Here is a 14,600-nt window from a genome sequence, read left to right as displayed (position 1 = left end):
AGACCTTGACTCCAGTAATTTCGTAAATACTTAGGCTTCGTTTGGTTGATGAACTCCTCTCAACTCATCATTATAATTTTTTCAAATTCTAACATAAAATATAATAAATAATTTAACTTTTTCAAATCCCAAAATAATAATAATATTAAAAAATAATATACTAACAATATTTTATCATCTCAACTCAACTCAACTCAATTCACTTCAACATCCAAACACAACCTTAATTTTATTTTATTGAAAAATGATACCCTTACTATTATTTTTATACTTTTTTACATAATTATATTTTAAATAAAAAAATATTTTTGTCAAATAATTTATGAAAATGACATTATTTTATAAAATTATCCTTGAATTAAAATATTGTTGTATAAAAAATTAGAAAAAGAGTTATATATTTATACCATTCGTCTTATTTGTCATTAAATTTATTATAATTATAAAAGGAAACAAATGTTGATACTTTGTTATTATTATTGGAATACTTTATTGATGTGTTAAGTGAGTAAAAGATTAGAAGTTGTCATTTTTTTTTACGATTTTTAGATTGAAAACATTAAATACTCTAATATTATATCATCTCATTATATCATATTTCATCTCAATATCAAACACCACAAATTTTTAATTTTTTTATCTAATCATTACAAATTTTCTAAACTTTCAAACAAAAAAAAAATAATAATTCAACTTTTTCAATTTTAAAACAAAAAATAATATTAAAAATAATATTTTAAGTTTATAATATTTTTATTTAACTTTTTCTCTATCATTTTTCAAAATCTCTTAAAAATATTAATTCAAACAATTTCACTATTATTCACAAATAATCTTATCTTATCTCACTATCCAAATCAAGTCTAAAAGAGAGTTATAATATAATTTTATAAGATTATTTTTGTTTAAGGATTTGAAAAAATCGAATTATTTTTTATTTTTTGTTTGAAAGTTTAGGAAAAGTTGTAATAACTAGTTTAAAAATTTTGTATTTGACATATGTTTGGGAAGAAGATGAGATGAGATAAAATGAGAATTTTGAGATGAGATCTATTTCCAAACAAGCATTTTCAATATAATTTATTTTGTAAAAAAAAATTAAAAATTTGAATCAAATATATTAGTAAGTGTATTCTATTAGTTATTTTCAACATATAATTAAAGTGTTTTCAACTTGCATACCAAGTTAGTAAAGTTTGACGAGTGAAGTCTTCTCTCTTTTCTTCTCTCTCAAGAAAGGATGAAGTGAAGGGTGGGGTCCACAAAGATTCTAATAGAATATGAAGGTGGTTGAGGAATTGTGGAGTTGCGATAGTGGTGCAGTGGCACTAACGGTTTACTGAACAGAGGTGGAGACGGCAAAATTTGCGGAGTCTCACAGAGGGTGAAAGATGAACAAGATAGAAGAAAGGTGGGAGAAGTTAAGGCTCACAGATGGGGAAGCTTTGAATATAGAGGTTGGGGCTGAGATATCGAAGGAACTAAAATACAAAGGAGATCGAAGCTTAGTAGGGAAGGCATGGATGGAGAGAAATATAAGCCCAGCAGTGATCGAAGTGACAATGGCAAAAGTTTGGATGATTAGCAAGAGAGCTAAATCCCAGGAAATGGGCGAACGCTTATGTGATAATGTTCGCTAACTAAGCCGACAAGCAGAGGGTGATGGATGATAGACCATGGCTTTTTGACAACCAACTACTTGTTATATTGCACTTTGATAGTTATACTCCACCTCTAAGGATGGATTTCAAGCAAGAAAGAATATGAGTCCAGATCCATGATTTACCTTTGGTGTGTATGAACAGAGCAAGAGGGAACTCATTGGTGCTACAATTGGTAGAGTAGAGGAGGTTGATACGCAGGAAGATGAGAGTGGGTGGGGAAACTTTCTAAGCGTCTTGGTCCTTACTGACTTGACAAAACCACTGACAAGAGGAAGAACCATCACTATCAAAGGGAAGGTTCACTGGATCCCTCTAAGATATGAGAAATTACCACATTTATGCTTTAAATGTGGTTGTATTATTCATGGGGATTCAGAGTGTAGTGGTAAAGGGGAGACTGATGAATAGTTCGGTGTATGGTTAAGAGCAGGACCAAGAGTAAAAGAGAGAGAGGATCCGAGAAGACTGAATGGGGATAATAAAAGAAGTTTAGCTGGGATGAGAGGCGAGGAGGGAGAGACTAAAAAAAATGGCTCTATGGAGGAGTTGGAAGATCTAAGGGGAGAAGAGGTAGTATAAGGGAATGTGATGGGGACAGAAACGAGAGTTAATGAATACATAGTTGGATCCGAATCCATGACCTAGTCCTAGTATATGCCAAATCGCTTGGGAGTAAATAAAAAACATTGAGCCAACACCAAAGGTGGTGTCAGATGGCATTTGTTATTCTCTCATTAAAAATGCACAGGAACTGAGTGCCCGCACTACCTGCATCGTCAAGTTATACCATTCACCTACATAAATTCTCTTTTGTTTGACAAATTGTAATCCATTCACCAGCAGATTTGAACAAGTACATGATATCATGATGATTCCAACTCTTCAAAATTACCCCTATAATTCGCAACCTTCCTCACTTGTGTTGAAGCACAAAGAAATAGCTAGACCACTGAGTTCCCTTTATTTGCCAAATCAGGATTTGTATTTTCACTTTTGACAATGAAAGACAGGTTTTGACCTCTCATCAAATAAACATTCACCATTCAGTCTAATGTCGAAAATTATAGGTGTACCACATGTCCATTTTACGTGTCAAATCAATAACATGGTGTCCAAGAAAATAAAAACAGAAAAAATGTATATATATATATATATATATATATATATATGAAAAATTCTCAACAACTATTCATCATCTCACACCCCATATCGGGACATTATATGAAAAACACTCTCACACCTTATGAAAAAGTTATAAGTGTGGAGTGTAAGAGTGAATAGTGGCTGATGCATAATATTCCTCTCTATATATAAATATATTTTGGTGGAGACGTTGGCAATATGTTTTTGTTTGGATAGTTGGAAAAGAACACAGCACACTGATGCAAATAGAAGGAAGAAAATGAAACGCAAAGCCATAATTAGAAATACCAAGTTTAGAAGATACATTATTAACAAGACTAATGGTTGTGTTCATGGCATCTGGACCACTTTATTTCTTTTTCACAATGAAGACCGAGCATAGGTGTTTCCTAGTACTTACTCCCTTTGTGCCAACTCCTTCAGGGTCTGAACAAGATGCTCCTCATTCTGAATACTCTGAACCCAATTTGCATTAATGTGAACTCGCTCAATGCTCTGCTTCAAGGTTCTAGCAATGGATGGCTTAGTACGGGTTGCAAAAAACTCCTCTATTTCCTTGGCCTTCTCAAATGATGCAAACTGGAAAATAGGGCGAACCAAACGAAGAAAAGGAAAAACAATGAGAATTAACAAATGACTAATTAACTGTATTTGAATTCAACTTCTGCACAACTTGTAATTCAGATAAAAATGACAACAATTTGATACTTGTGGAACTAACAACAGAGGAGGGAGGGAGAGACCAACCGGTGAGACAATTGTACTGACAAAACGAGTCAGTAGATATCCGGAACCCCAGACTTCTGAAATATGCTCCCAGTTAACCTGTAAATTCCAAATCATATATATAAAGGGGAAAATCAAGGCATTAACAAAGATCAAAGTGCTATGAGCCCATCCCCAGGTGGTTTCTCCAAATCAAGAATAGACTAAAGGCTGGTTTGGATTCAGAGATGAGATGAGATGATTTTAGATGAAAGTTGAAAGTTGAAAAAAATATTATTAGAATATTGTTATTGTTTTGAGATTTGAAAATGTTAAATTGTTTATTATATTTTGTGTGAGAACTTAAGAAAGTTGTAATAATGAGATAAGATGAAACACTTTCCAAATTAAAACCGGGCCTAAAAGGGGCTCATTGACCCAGTAAATCAAAATATGTCTCCCCTACCTTCATGTTATACCATAAATACATCACCAACATGAAGCTAAAAAAAGAATGGTTATAGACTAGCATCATGGAATAACTAAACAGTTGGGCACCTTGGTCGGTTTCCCTATTAGCTCAATCTGGCCCCAAAAAGAGTTTGACAGATAAAGATCAATCAAAAGCGTACTTATGTTTAGCTAGCAATTCCAATATCTATGTGCCTTCACTTGACTTTTCCGACACAAAATGTGAGATATATTCAAAAATATAAACGTTCTCCAAGATATTCTACTCATTTCACCTCAAGCATGCAAGCCCCATGATTCACTAACTTGTTACTTTCACAGACAACTTCAACTTCCAACTTCAACTTCTCCAGACCAAAGTTATCAGATTTCAATCAACCATACCTGGAGAACACCACAGGCATTCGTAGCAACTCCTCCAACAAACTTGTCTTCTTTGGATTTGGGGATGATTTCTAACATCTACATGTTACCTTTTTACCTATCTGAGGGGGGGGGGGGGTTGGGAGTTTTAAACCATGCAAAACATAGAAGCCCAGTTCCCCACATTTCCATTTCTATACCAAAAATATATAGTTCTTGTGTCTCTCTACTTTTGATTTGATCAGCAACAAATGCATGAGGTGCACCATGAAAGGTGAGTGTTTACTTAAACAGTTGTCTTCCTTAAATCAACATGCAAGATCTTAGACCAGCCTGTTTATTTTTTAATGATAATTTTGCTCAATGTAACACATGCATATAATGCATGTGTTGCATTAGTGAATCGAGTATTACCTTCAGCCAATTCCAAGCTGTTTCGCGTCCTTCTCTACTAACAACAAGTCCAAAGACAACATCTTGGGTACGAACCTAGATTAATGGGAAATAAGATCCAAGCTCCATAAGACCATAATTTATCAAGTTGTTACAAAAAAACCTTGACCTCTAAAATTACATAAATCTCAGATACCTCAGAAGACAGCAAAAAGTTCAGAACTTCAAGAATTATGTTGGGATCTGGACAAGATGCTAATGAACCTACAAGTACAAAAAGAAACACGATTTCAATACACTACAGAGACTCATATGTTCTATGTCATTTTAAATAATAAAATTTGATTACTTAGAATGCGTGTTTTCTCCTGGCTCAGATCTGTCTCTCTGTAAACTCTCAGAAGAGATTCATAACCCAATCTATTTGAGGTGCTGACCTTCTGCATTACAGCCACATAAGCTGCCTGCAATCACAGTCAACAATAAACTCCAATAGTTAAATGGCTAAATACTAGCAATTGACCAATGCTTCTTTCACTAACCTTTCTTATATCAGGAGGGAGGAGTGGTGTATTTCTGTCACCCAAGAATGCAAGAAAACGCCGATTTGCTTCGTTTAGCGTCAGGTCATGTCCAAACACAGCAAGTGCATTCAAAATCTCTCCTCTCAGCATTGCATCTAGATGGCCCTCCCCTTTCTTAGGCTCCCAACCAAGCATCCTGCAAAGGAGATCAGACAGGAAAGAAAATAATAGATAGAAGAGTGAAATCAGAACGACTATTCTTACTCAAAGGAAATTTCTGAGTGCTCATTATTGGGAGTATATTCAAATAAAAGATAGAAACATACACATACAAGTTGCCTGTCCCATACATACAAGAAATATATACTCCTAGATCTTGGGTTAAAATTCTGTAAGCTTATACCCATACAACTTCCACGGGGAATCAAAACAATCCTTTAGTGAATGTAATTTTTTTTATTGGTCTTTTCATTCTTCCTTAGACCTGTCCTTCTTCCACATTAGTAAACAAATAAATAAATTTCGCATTATTGATACCAATATACGCAAGATGCAAAGAAAATGTAACACTATCTGCTATTTATTTGCTATTAGAAGCTCTGAAGAAAGAAAAAAAATGACTTAATTCTGAAAATTTCATATTATTTGTTTATCGATATTAGCATCTTAATCACCTTTTAATATTATAATTATCCATTGTACAAGAGAAATGAAAATCTCATGCTATAAATCAGCATAATTTTATTTTCACACGTTCACACGTTAACATCCAATGGGGCTTTCCCGCTCAACTGGAATATAATTGACTTCAAAGAGACCACCCAATGGGTTAAAACCAAGGAGAACACAGGAAAGTCAATCATTTGTATATAAGATTACTTACTTGGCAGATGACTGGAAAAGGCTAATAAAAAATTGTTTAACATAGTCCAGTAACTCAGGGGCCGCATCAGCAACAATTGTTGCAACTTTATAACTTATCTGTCAATACAGGGACAAGAATTAGGACTAAGAAAATAACCAAACCAAACTTAAATAAGGTTAGGAAGTGAGCCTTACATTAATCAAATTTGACAGCACAGTATATTCAGGTTCCCCCCTGTATGCACCCATCAAGGTAAGCAATGAGCTCAAAGACTGCTGGCGAGCCATACAAAGGGCAAATGAATCATCCAGAATGCCTGTTAAATGAAGAAGTTGTTTGGTGCTCTTTTTAACTGTCAATGTGACAAGCAAGTATGAGTGCAAATATCCAAAGTACCGAATCTGTCTGTTGGAGATAAGTATTTGTTCTCTATAGCATATCTGAGTTTGGCTACAAGGTCCTCATCATATTTCACCCTATAGAAACCAGTCTGATCCACATTTATTTTTATCCAAGCAGATGCTGCATCCCTTTTATCACTCAGGAATTCCTTGATATCGAGAGTTTCACTCTTCTTCTGCAATAGAAAATTCTTTCGCACATCATATGAGCCACAGCAGAATGTTATTGGGACAATCCATTGCCCGTACCCATGGGAACCACTTGACAAAAATTGAGACTGCCATTATTAAATTTATCTGTTAGAACTCAAATTCCACCATAATAATATCGAGTGAAACATTACAAAATGAAAGAGCTGCCTATGCATCTGAGTTAAGATGTATTATTTTGAGACCAAATGCGTGAAAGAGATTAGAAACAAGAAACCTGCTCGAAGACCAGGTTTTGATCTTTGAATTTCACAGAGACAACTGGGTATCCTTTTTGCTTTGTCCATGAATTCATTAACTTGTTCACAGGCTCACCAGATCCCTCCTCAAGGGCAGCCCATAAATCTTGTGTCTTTGCATTCGAGCCAGCATATTTCTTTATATATGCAGCAAGTGACCTCTGATTGCATAAAGAAGAAAAAACAGCCAATTAAAATCAGGAAAAATATACAAACAGAAAATAAGAGAATTAACTGACAGACAACAAACTTAATGTGAATTTGGGCAAGAGATTAAGAGAAAAAAAGAAGGGTTTCTTCAATCACAAGAAATATCTTAACTTGTATAAGAAACATATACAAGTAACAAACCTAATTACCAACCTGAAAGCATTCGGCACCAAGATAGCTTTGCAGCATTCGGATGACAGATGCACCTTTCTTGTAACTTATCGCATCAAAAATCTCAGTGATTTCGCCAGCATGATTGACCTCCACCTGAATAAATTTAACATTAAATTGAGAAATACTTGAACAAGCAATAATACTAACTGTCAAGTTCACATTATGTTGGCATTCTCCATGACCCAAAAAACACAAGGTCTAACTCTAAGTGCAGAAAGTTGTGTTTTGTGTTAGTGAAGACCTATTGCATGTACTTTGATGATGCCATCACAAGCTGCAATCTGAATTATTTCAGGGCAAGTGATTTAAAAACCTAAAAGATTTGCCTCTACGCAGTTAGATTGAACTACATGTAGCATGTAGCCTAGGTAAAAAGATGTCACAAGTTTCACGTCAATAGTTCAAGTTTTAGCTTTAAAATGAAAATTTATTGAATGTCCAAAGTGTACCTTTATGTTCAAATGGTGAACTCCATCTATAAAAAGATTGCCTTGTTCAAATAGAAGGTAAATTGATAATTCAGGGTCCCTTTGACATATAGTTCAATTGAGTAGTTTAGAAAGAACTGTGATTTTTCCATGCAGAAGATGCTGGGAAGCAAGTTTGGAAATGGTGCTCAAAGTGTATCGTGGACTCCACAAGTTAAGAAAGCAAGACTATGAAGGTAACAATTGATGAGAAAGTAGAAATGGTATAGCATGTGTCTCACATGCGTTGAGTTGATCCATAAGTCTAAGTTTCATTAGCCTTATACTCATTTTTTTAGAGTAGTGATATCATTTTGCATCGACTAGATACTGTGGTTTTTTTCTGTTTGGTCTTCTCCAATAAATATTTATAAAACCGTCGTCTACCTTTTTGTGTGAGAATTTTTTATCACCTGCTCTATTATGCCTTTTAACGGTGTTTATTGAAGATATATCATGTGCTTTATGTTGTTGGAATAGATTTGCCGTAAATATCTTCAAAATCTAGTAATTTCATTTATGTACTGATTGTGCACATGAGATAAAATTAACAGCTTGCAATAAGTTGTGGAAAATCACTAGTTCAGTCAATAGCACCTATGCATTCCCACTCCCCATAGCTTACCAGATTGTATTTTTTCAATAATTTCTCAAAGAAGATAACACCCAAGAAGGAAAAAAAATACCCATACAAAATTACCTCAATGGGATGGGACTCTGCAAGCCCATCCAGCTTAAGACCCTCTGTAGGTTCATCAAGAAACTGGGTCCATACTTTCCATTCTGGGAACAAGCTGTCAGATGCTAAATAGCTAACCTGCAAAAGTGCAATAATTGACAAAGAAATCAAAAGCATGTGGTGTGATTAAAGATGATAACATGTAGACACCACAAGGCTACATACCCATGTTGCAAACCCCTCGTTCAGCCACAAATGAGTCCACCATTCCATTGTTACAAGATTGCCAAACCATTGGTGTGCCAGTTCATGGGCTACCACAGTCACAACCTTTATAGTGACCAAAAATGATTTCGTGGGAGTAATTAGAACGACTGCACATTACATTTGCCAAACTAAATTCTAACAAAAAGTGCAACTGCACATTACCCTCTGCTTATTGGCAGCCGCAGAATGCTGATCATCATAGAGCAAAGCAGTTTCACGGTATGTAACCAAACCATAATTCTCCATGGCCCCAAAAGCAAAATCAGGGATTGCAACCATATCCAATTTGGGCAGAGAGTATGGCATGGCAAAGTATCTGTAAAAAAAAACAAGGTTAATCCAAATTCCAGATAATGCAGCATAAGCAACAGAAAATAACTACTCAAGGGATCACTAGCAACAACAACCCAGAATCCAATTAAATGTATGTTTCAGTTAAGAATAGTAATAAACTCACCCTTTGTATAATTCAAGTGTCCTGACAGCAACACTCAATGCAAATTTCCCTTGATTTGCCTTGCCAACCTGACAGTATACTCGAACTCTGACCCCTGTACAGAGACGTATAATTACACCATCAAGAACGAGGGTTGTACTTTAACAAGAAACAGTGGACATAGCGAATGATTTTACCATCTGATGTATGATCTTCCACATAATCAAACAAACCAACAACAACTGCCACCAAATATGTAGACATTATTGGTGATTCTTGATATGAAACCGTCTTCAGGTGCCCATCCACTTTTTCTTCAACAACTGGCATGTTGGAAAGAGCCACCAGCTCAGATGGCAAATCCAATGTGATCTTGAATGTAGCCTGCAACACCCAGTGCCAGTAGAGAAGGGCCAACTAAGCTTTTGTTTCCATTCATTTGAAACATAATCGGTCACATGTATCCACAACCCCAAAATTATTTAGCCATGACAATTAAAAAAATTACTAGCTTCATGAGAGGCAGATTGTTTAACGGCATTTCCTCAGACATGCATTCTTAAGTATGTTAAGTTCTTATTTTTTCTATATTTTTGATGCATCATAAGATATGCTTTCAGCAAAAGATGCAAAAGATCGTAATCAGCTAAACATGAGAGAGAGAGAGACCTTGCAAGCTGGCTCATCCCAACAGGGAAAGCATCGCCTAGCATCAACGGGTTCAAACTGCGTTACTGCCATATTCTTCTTCTCACCATTATGTTCGTACGTACTGGAAAGCAAAACGAAGACTTATTAGGCATACATTGGTGCCTAGTAAAACCGTCTCTTATCAGAAAACAGAAGAAATTTAGCTCCATTTCTTAGAAAAGCATGTAAAAGAAGATGCAAATAGAGACTTCAAAAAATTGCATATTACATCAAGCTAGCCAATGATAATAGGACCAATATTAACTTGAAGTTCTAGGCCTGTAATTTGATAATCTCAATCAACATCACAAAACATGGTTCGACCACTTAGTACCTAAAGGTTTTTCTTTTTTCTTAAAAAGAAAATTCCCGTGAGAAATTCTAGGATTTATGGATGATTTATTGAGTAGGCATGTTCAGGAAGAGAGACTACTTTAGACTTGAGAGCCATATTTAGCAATGACATGTTTTTAGTACTCTACTGGCGGGGTAGTACTGCTTCATCTATACACACCATACTTTTTATTTATTTATTTTTTTTCTATATTTATTTTTTTTTTTCTTATTAGATGAGTAGTATATAAATGATGAATAAAATCATTTAATTAATTTAAAAAAAATTAAAAAATTAAAAATAAATAAAAATAAATATAATCGTGATGTGTGAGGATGGTTGATATCAAAGCTTAAAAAAAAAAAAAAAAAGGTTGCGTTTAGGTCTGTCTTTCTTCCACGTTGTCTTTGTGCCCAGAGTTCTCCAGTAATTGTCTCGCCTGTTCAGACTTGAAACGTCGTTTCTTATTAGGATTATCACCTGGGTTAATTACTTGGACATAAATATGGCTAAAAATAAAAAATAAAACCTCATTGTTTGCATTATTAAGCCTACGCGTTCGATGAGCAAGCCCAATATTCTAAATCTTATATAATTACTATATTTAAAAAAAAAATTATTCTTAAATCGGTGTGGATGGTATATTTTTAATATATGGAATTTAAAATTAATATTATTAAATTTGTAGTTACTCCTTCATGTCAACCTCATTTTTTTTTTAAAAAACAAAAATTGCAACTTTAAGGATAAAGTATATTTTCGGTTTCAAACTCCAATTAACACTGCATTATACTTCTCACTTCAAATTATAAAGTTGATTCTAATTATAAAAAAACTAACTGATCATGATGCATATTTTAATGTTCTGATAATTTGAAAATGCAATATATCTTTTTTGATGATTTAGGGTATAAAATGTACGATAAAGGTCGGAGAATAGATTATTCCCTTTAGTTAGTCTACGCACCAACAAAAAAAAAAAATTAAAGTAGGATTTTTTTTTCTGTTCCCAAATTATCACATTTTCCTTCATAATTTTGTGCCTCAAGTATCGTTGGTTTTAATTCTCACACTAAATCATCGTGATTAACTTTTTATAGTTAAAATTATGTCATCCGTGAATTTATATTAATTTAAAAAATTTAAAAGTAAAAATATTTACAGTTATAAGTATACTAATCTCGTAAACTCTATTTAAAAAAAAGTAAAGTCTACCACTATTTTTTTCTTGGACTCTACTTTTTTTTTTTTTTTTTTACTATATAATGTATATAACATTACTTAAATTGGATAGTGAGTTGAGATGCAATAAAATATTATTTTTTAATATTATTATTATTTTGAGATTTAAAAAAATTATATTTTAATAATATTTTATATAAAATTATAAAAAACTTTAATAACGAGGCGAGACGAGATAAAACACTACTTTTGTATACAAACATTGGCCTTAATTTAATAATTAAAATTCATGTAAAACAAGGTGTAAAGTTTTAGGTATTATTACTACCTTCTATAGAAGCCTTTCATTTTGTCGTTCAAGGTTCCGTCAAACCCGATACTTAGAACTCCGTGCCCAATCGGAAGTGTCTCGGCGAACTCCAAAACCAAAATCTCGTCGTCTTGAACCAAATCAATTTGCAAAGGCTCGAACACCTGCCGGAAAGTCCGTTAATTCATTCAGGATTAGCATTAACGACAGTGCATTTGCTTTGAATTGCCTCTGTAGTCTCGAATTACTATAATCAATGGTTTCGAATTGATATATAGCAACTGTATTTTCTTTGTTCTTTCTTTTTTTTTTTTCCCGAGAAATTTCATGTACAGGTGCAGCATCGAAATCAAGCAGTACTAGTACTAGAGTTAACAAGATACCTCAGAAACGTCTCGGTTGGTGAACATTACGGAGTCGGTATCGACAGAGAGTTCAGCGGCATTGAGGACGATATACTTTGTGTCGTCGACGATGTCGAGATCAATAGCGACGGAGCCGGCGAACTTGCAGGCGTCGAGGTCCGGTTTGAGGCGTATGTCATAGCGTCTCGGGACTGCGAATTTCGGGAGCCGAGGTTGGCCTTTGAACTTCTCCATTATTGTCTGATGAGGCAAAACATAGCATTGAGAATTATATTTATAGACAAATTGTAAAATCGCGAGAAAATAAAAAAGAAAAAAAATTGTAGAAAGCTGGATTTAGCATCTTACAACTTTCGGACAATTATTCACTTAAATAAAATAAATGTGTCTAAAGACACAGTAATAGCATCTTTTAAAGTTTGGCATAAATTTTAGTTAGTATAGATAAAATAAACATAAGAGTAATAAACATAAGAGTAATGTTATGTTTCATTTTAAGGTGTGCAAACTCGACTTTTTTTTTTAAAAAAAAAAATAAGGTTTATTATTAAAAATTAATTTTTTTTATATAGATCTTATATTTATTTATTTTTTTTAAAAAAAATATGTAAAATTGGCACAGCTTAAACTGCAATTATCATTTTTTTAAATATAATATAAGTTTTCAATATGAATAATGATTTGTACATGAGTTAATATATAAGTCTGATATAAATTTTTTGTAAAATACAAATTTTGCTAGATAAAAATGTAAAAAAAATTGCTTCTTTTTAAGATGCTTACATTTTTACAAAATTCCTACTTGAAATTTGTACATTTAAAATTTGTATCTACTATTCCTCATTTTTCATGGAATGAAAAAATAAAAATAAAGGGAAGGTCGATCTCTTAAGTCAAGAGATAGATGAGATTATTTGATTGGGAGTTTTGTTCTTTAATATGAAAGGTCCAATTAAATTTTATTTTTTTATGGGATAAGTCCAACTTGTACGGTTGAACCAAGACCCTCAACTTATCTAAAAGAACTGCTACGCATCATCTGCAAATATATATATATATATATATATATATATATATATTTTTGACCCACCACATCATGTGTATGGTGTAGAATTTATAAACCGGACTCATTTATTTAAGGTTAAAGTTCCAAAGGATCGTAATGGATCCGAACTTCTTTGGTACTGCCGTTTTACTTGATTGATTCCAAATCATGCATTCTTTGAATAATGATATGTGTAAAATATTTTGTATAATTTTTTTATATTCAAATTTTAAAATAAAAGTATTTATGTAAATGGATATTATTTTTATAAGTTATTTAATAAAAACATGGCCAATTTTAAATACAGTTATATAAATATTTCAATTCAATATTATTTTTTTTATGATAAACATTATCATTAAATTAAGGAGGAAATTTATTTATTAATTTATTTATTCTCTATTAATTGTTCTTTATTTTAGTAGTGTGAATGAACAGGGGGCTGTGATACAATGAGGAAATGAATAGATATATCATATATTTAAGAGCTAGCATTAAAATTGCCAATTAATTGATTATATATGAAATTATTATAAATTGCTATCTCATCATGCATGTCTTGATTTTAATACTTAATTTAAACCACACTCATATTTATAATCCTCATAATAATAATTTTTTTGGCCTTCCAAATTTTTTGCATACTCATGTTGATGTGACATGATGAATTAATTTGTAATAAAAATTTACAGATTTGAATCCTGTAAATCGTGCTATATTAATGATATGGATTATGCATTCTCCACACTGTCTTATATATATGGCTGATCAATGGATAACAAAAAAATTAATAGGAGTTTGATATGTAGTATTACGTACGTACCTTGGAATTACGAGGCTTGCGTTGGATATAGCCGTAAAGAGCAAAGGCGATGATAAACACTAAGCCGAAGGTGATGGCAATTATCACAGCGATGTACGTAGAAAAGCATCCTAATTCCGTACAGATTTGAGAGAGAGCCAATCGAAAAGGGTTAAAAAAAGAAGGGTTTTGTGTGATCATCATCATCATGAGTTGCAAAGATATCTTATCTTTAGCTCAAACAGGATCGAATTGGTTTTAATGCAGAAATTAAGGATGGGAGAGCGATGAGAGCATGAACATGAGAAGAAGAATGGGGCCGGGGAGGAAGCATATAAAGGACATGATCATGATCATGATCGTGTTGATTAAGCATAGATGAGTTGCATAATCTGGCTCTTTGCATCAATTAGGTTGCTCTTGGAAGAAGGAACGTCTAATATTTCTTTTGCTTCCCTTTATTACTTTGATCTTTTACCATATTTAAATGTGTACATATATATATATATCGTACTTTTAATTACGGATTTATGACATCATTTCATGTGATAATGATAGGTATAAGGTCAAGATTAAAGTTGCGTTTGGATGTTGAAGTGAGTTGAGTTGAGATAATAAAATATTGTTATAATATTATTTATTATTATTATTATTATTTTGA

At 33.1% G+C, this 14,600-nt stretch overlaps 1 protein-coding gene across 1 annotated transcript; it reads right to left on the bottom strand.

Moving 5' to 3' along the window:
- Positions 1-3,055: 3,055 nt before the first annotated feature.
- On the bottom strand, positions 3,056-14,237 carry LOC109003063 (aminopeptidase M1-like). The gene is made up of 20 exons (XM_018981032.2): positions 13,961-14,237; positions 12,111-12,332; positions 11,746-11,891; positions 9,881-9,983; positions 9,409-9,595; positions 9,233-9,326; positions 8,938-9,091; positions 8,734-8,838; positions 8,530-8,646; positions 7,342-7,455; positions 6,957-7,139; positions 6,525-6,807; positions 6,323-6,444; positions 6,147-6,244; positions 5,282-5,459; positions 5,089-5,203; positions 4,936-5,003; positions 4,761-4,835; positions 3,555-3,632; positions 3,056-3,386 (listed from the first exon to the last, which is right to left on the bottom strand). Exons 1-20 carry the CDS (start codon positions 14,147-14,149, stop codon positions 3,204-3,206), a joined length of 2,814 nt encoding a protein of 937 aa, XP_018836577.1. The 5' UTR covers positions 14,150-14,237; the 3' UTR covers positions 3,056-3,203.
- Between the last annotated feature and the right edge of the window lie 363 nt (positions 14,238-14,600).

Source organism: Juglans regia, chromosome 6 (genome assembly GCF_001411555.2).
Source record: "Juglans regia cultivar Chandler chromosome 6, Walnut 2.0, whole genome shotgun sequence".
In the NCBI taxonomy this organism is placed as follows: Eukaryota; Viridiplantae; Streptophyta; class Magnoliopsida; order Fagales; family Juglandaceae; genus Juglans; species Juglans regia.
This window is presented reverse-complemented; position numbering and strand designations above follow the sequence as displayed.

Bases quoted from the DNA above. Each gene is read 5' to 3' on its own strand.
- LOC109003063 (XM_018981032.2), bottom strand. From the start codon at position 14,149: ATGATGATGATGATCACACAAAACCCTTCTTTTTTTAACCCTTTTCGA. The intron at 12,333-13,960 runs GTACGTACGTAA...TTGCCTCATCAG, and splicing joins GCAAGCCTCGTAATTCCAAG to ACAATAATGGAGAAGTTCAA. The intron at 11,892-12,110 runs GTATCTTGTTAA...ACTTTCCGGCAG, and splicing joins CCAACCGAGACGTTTCTGAG to GTGTTCGAGCCTTTGCAAAT.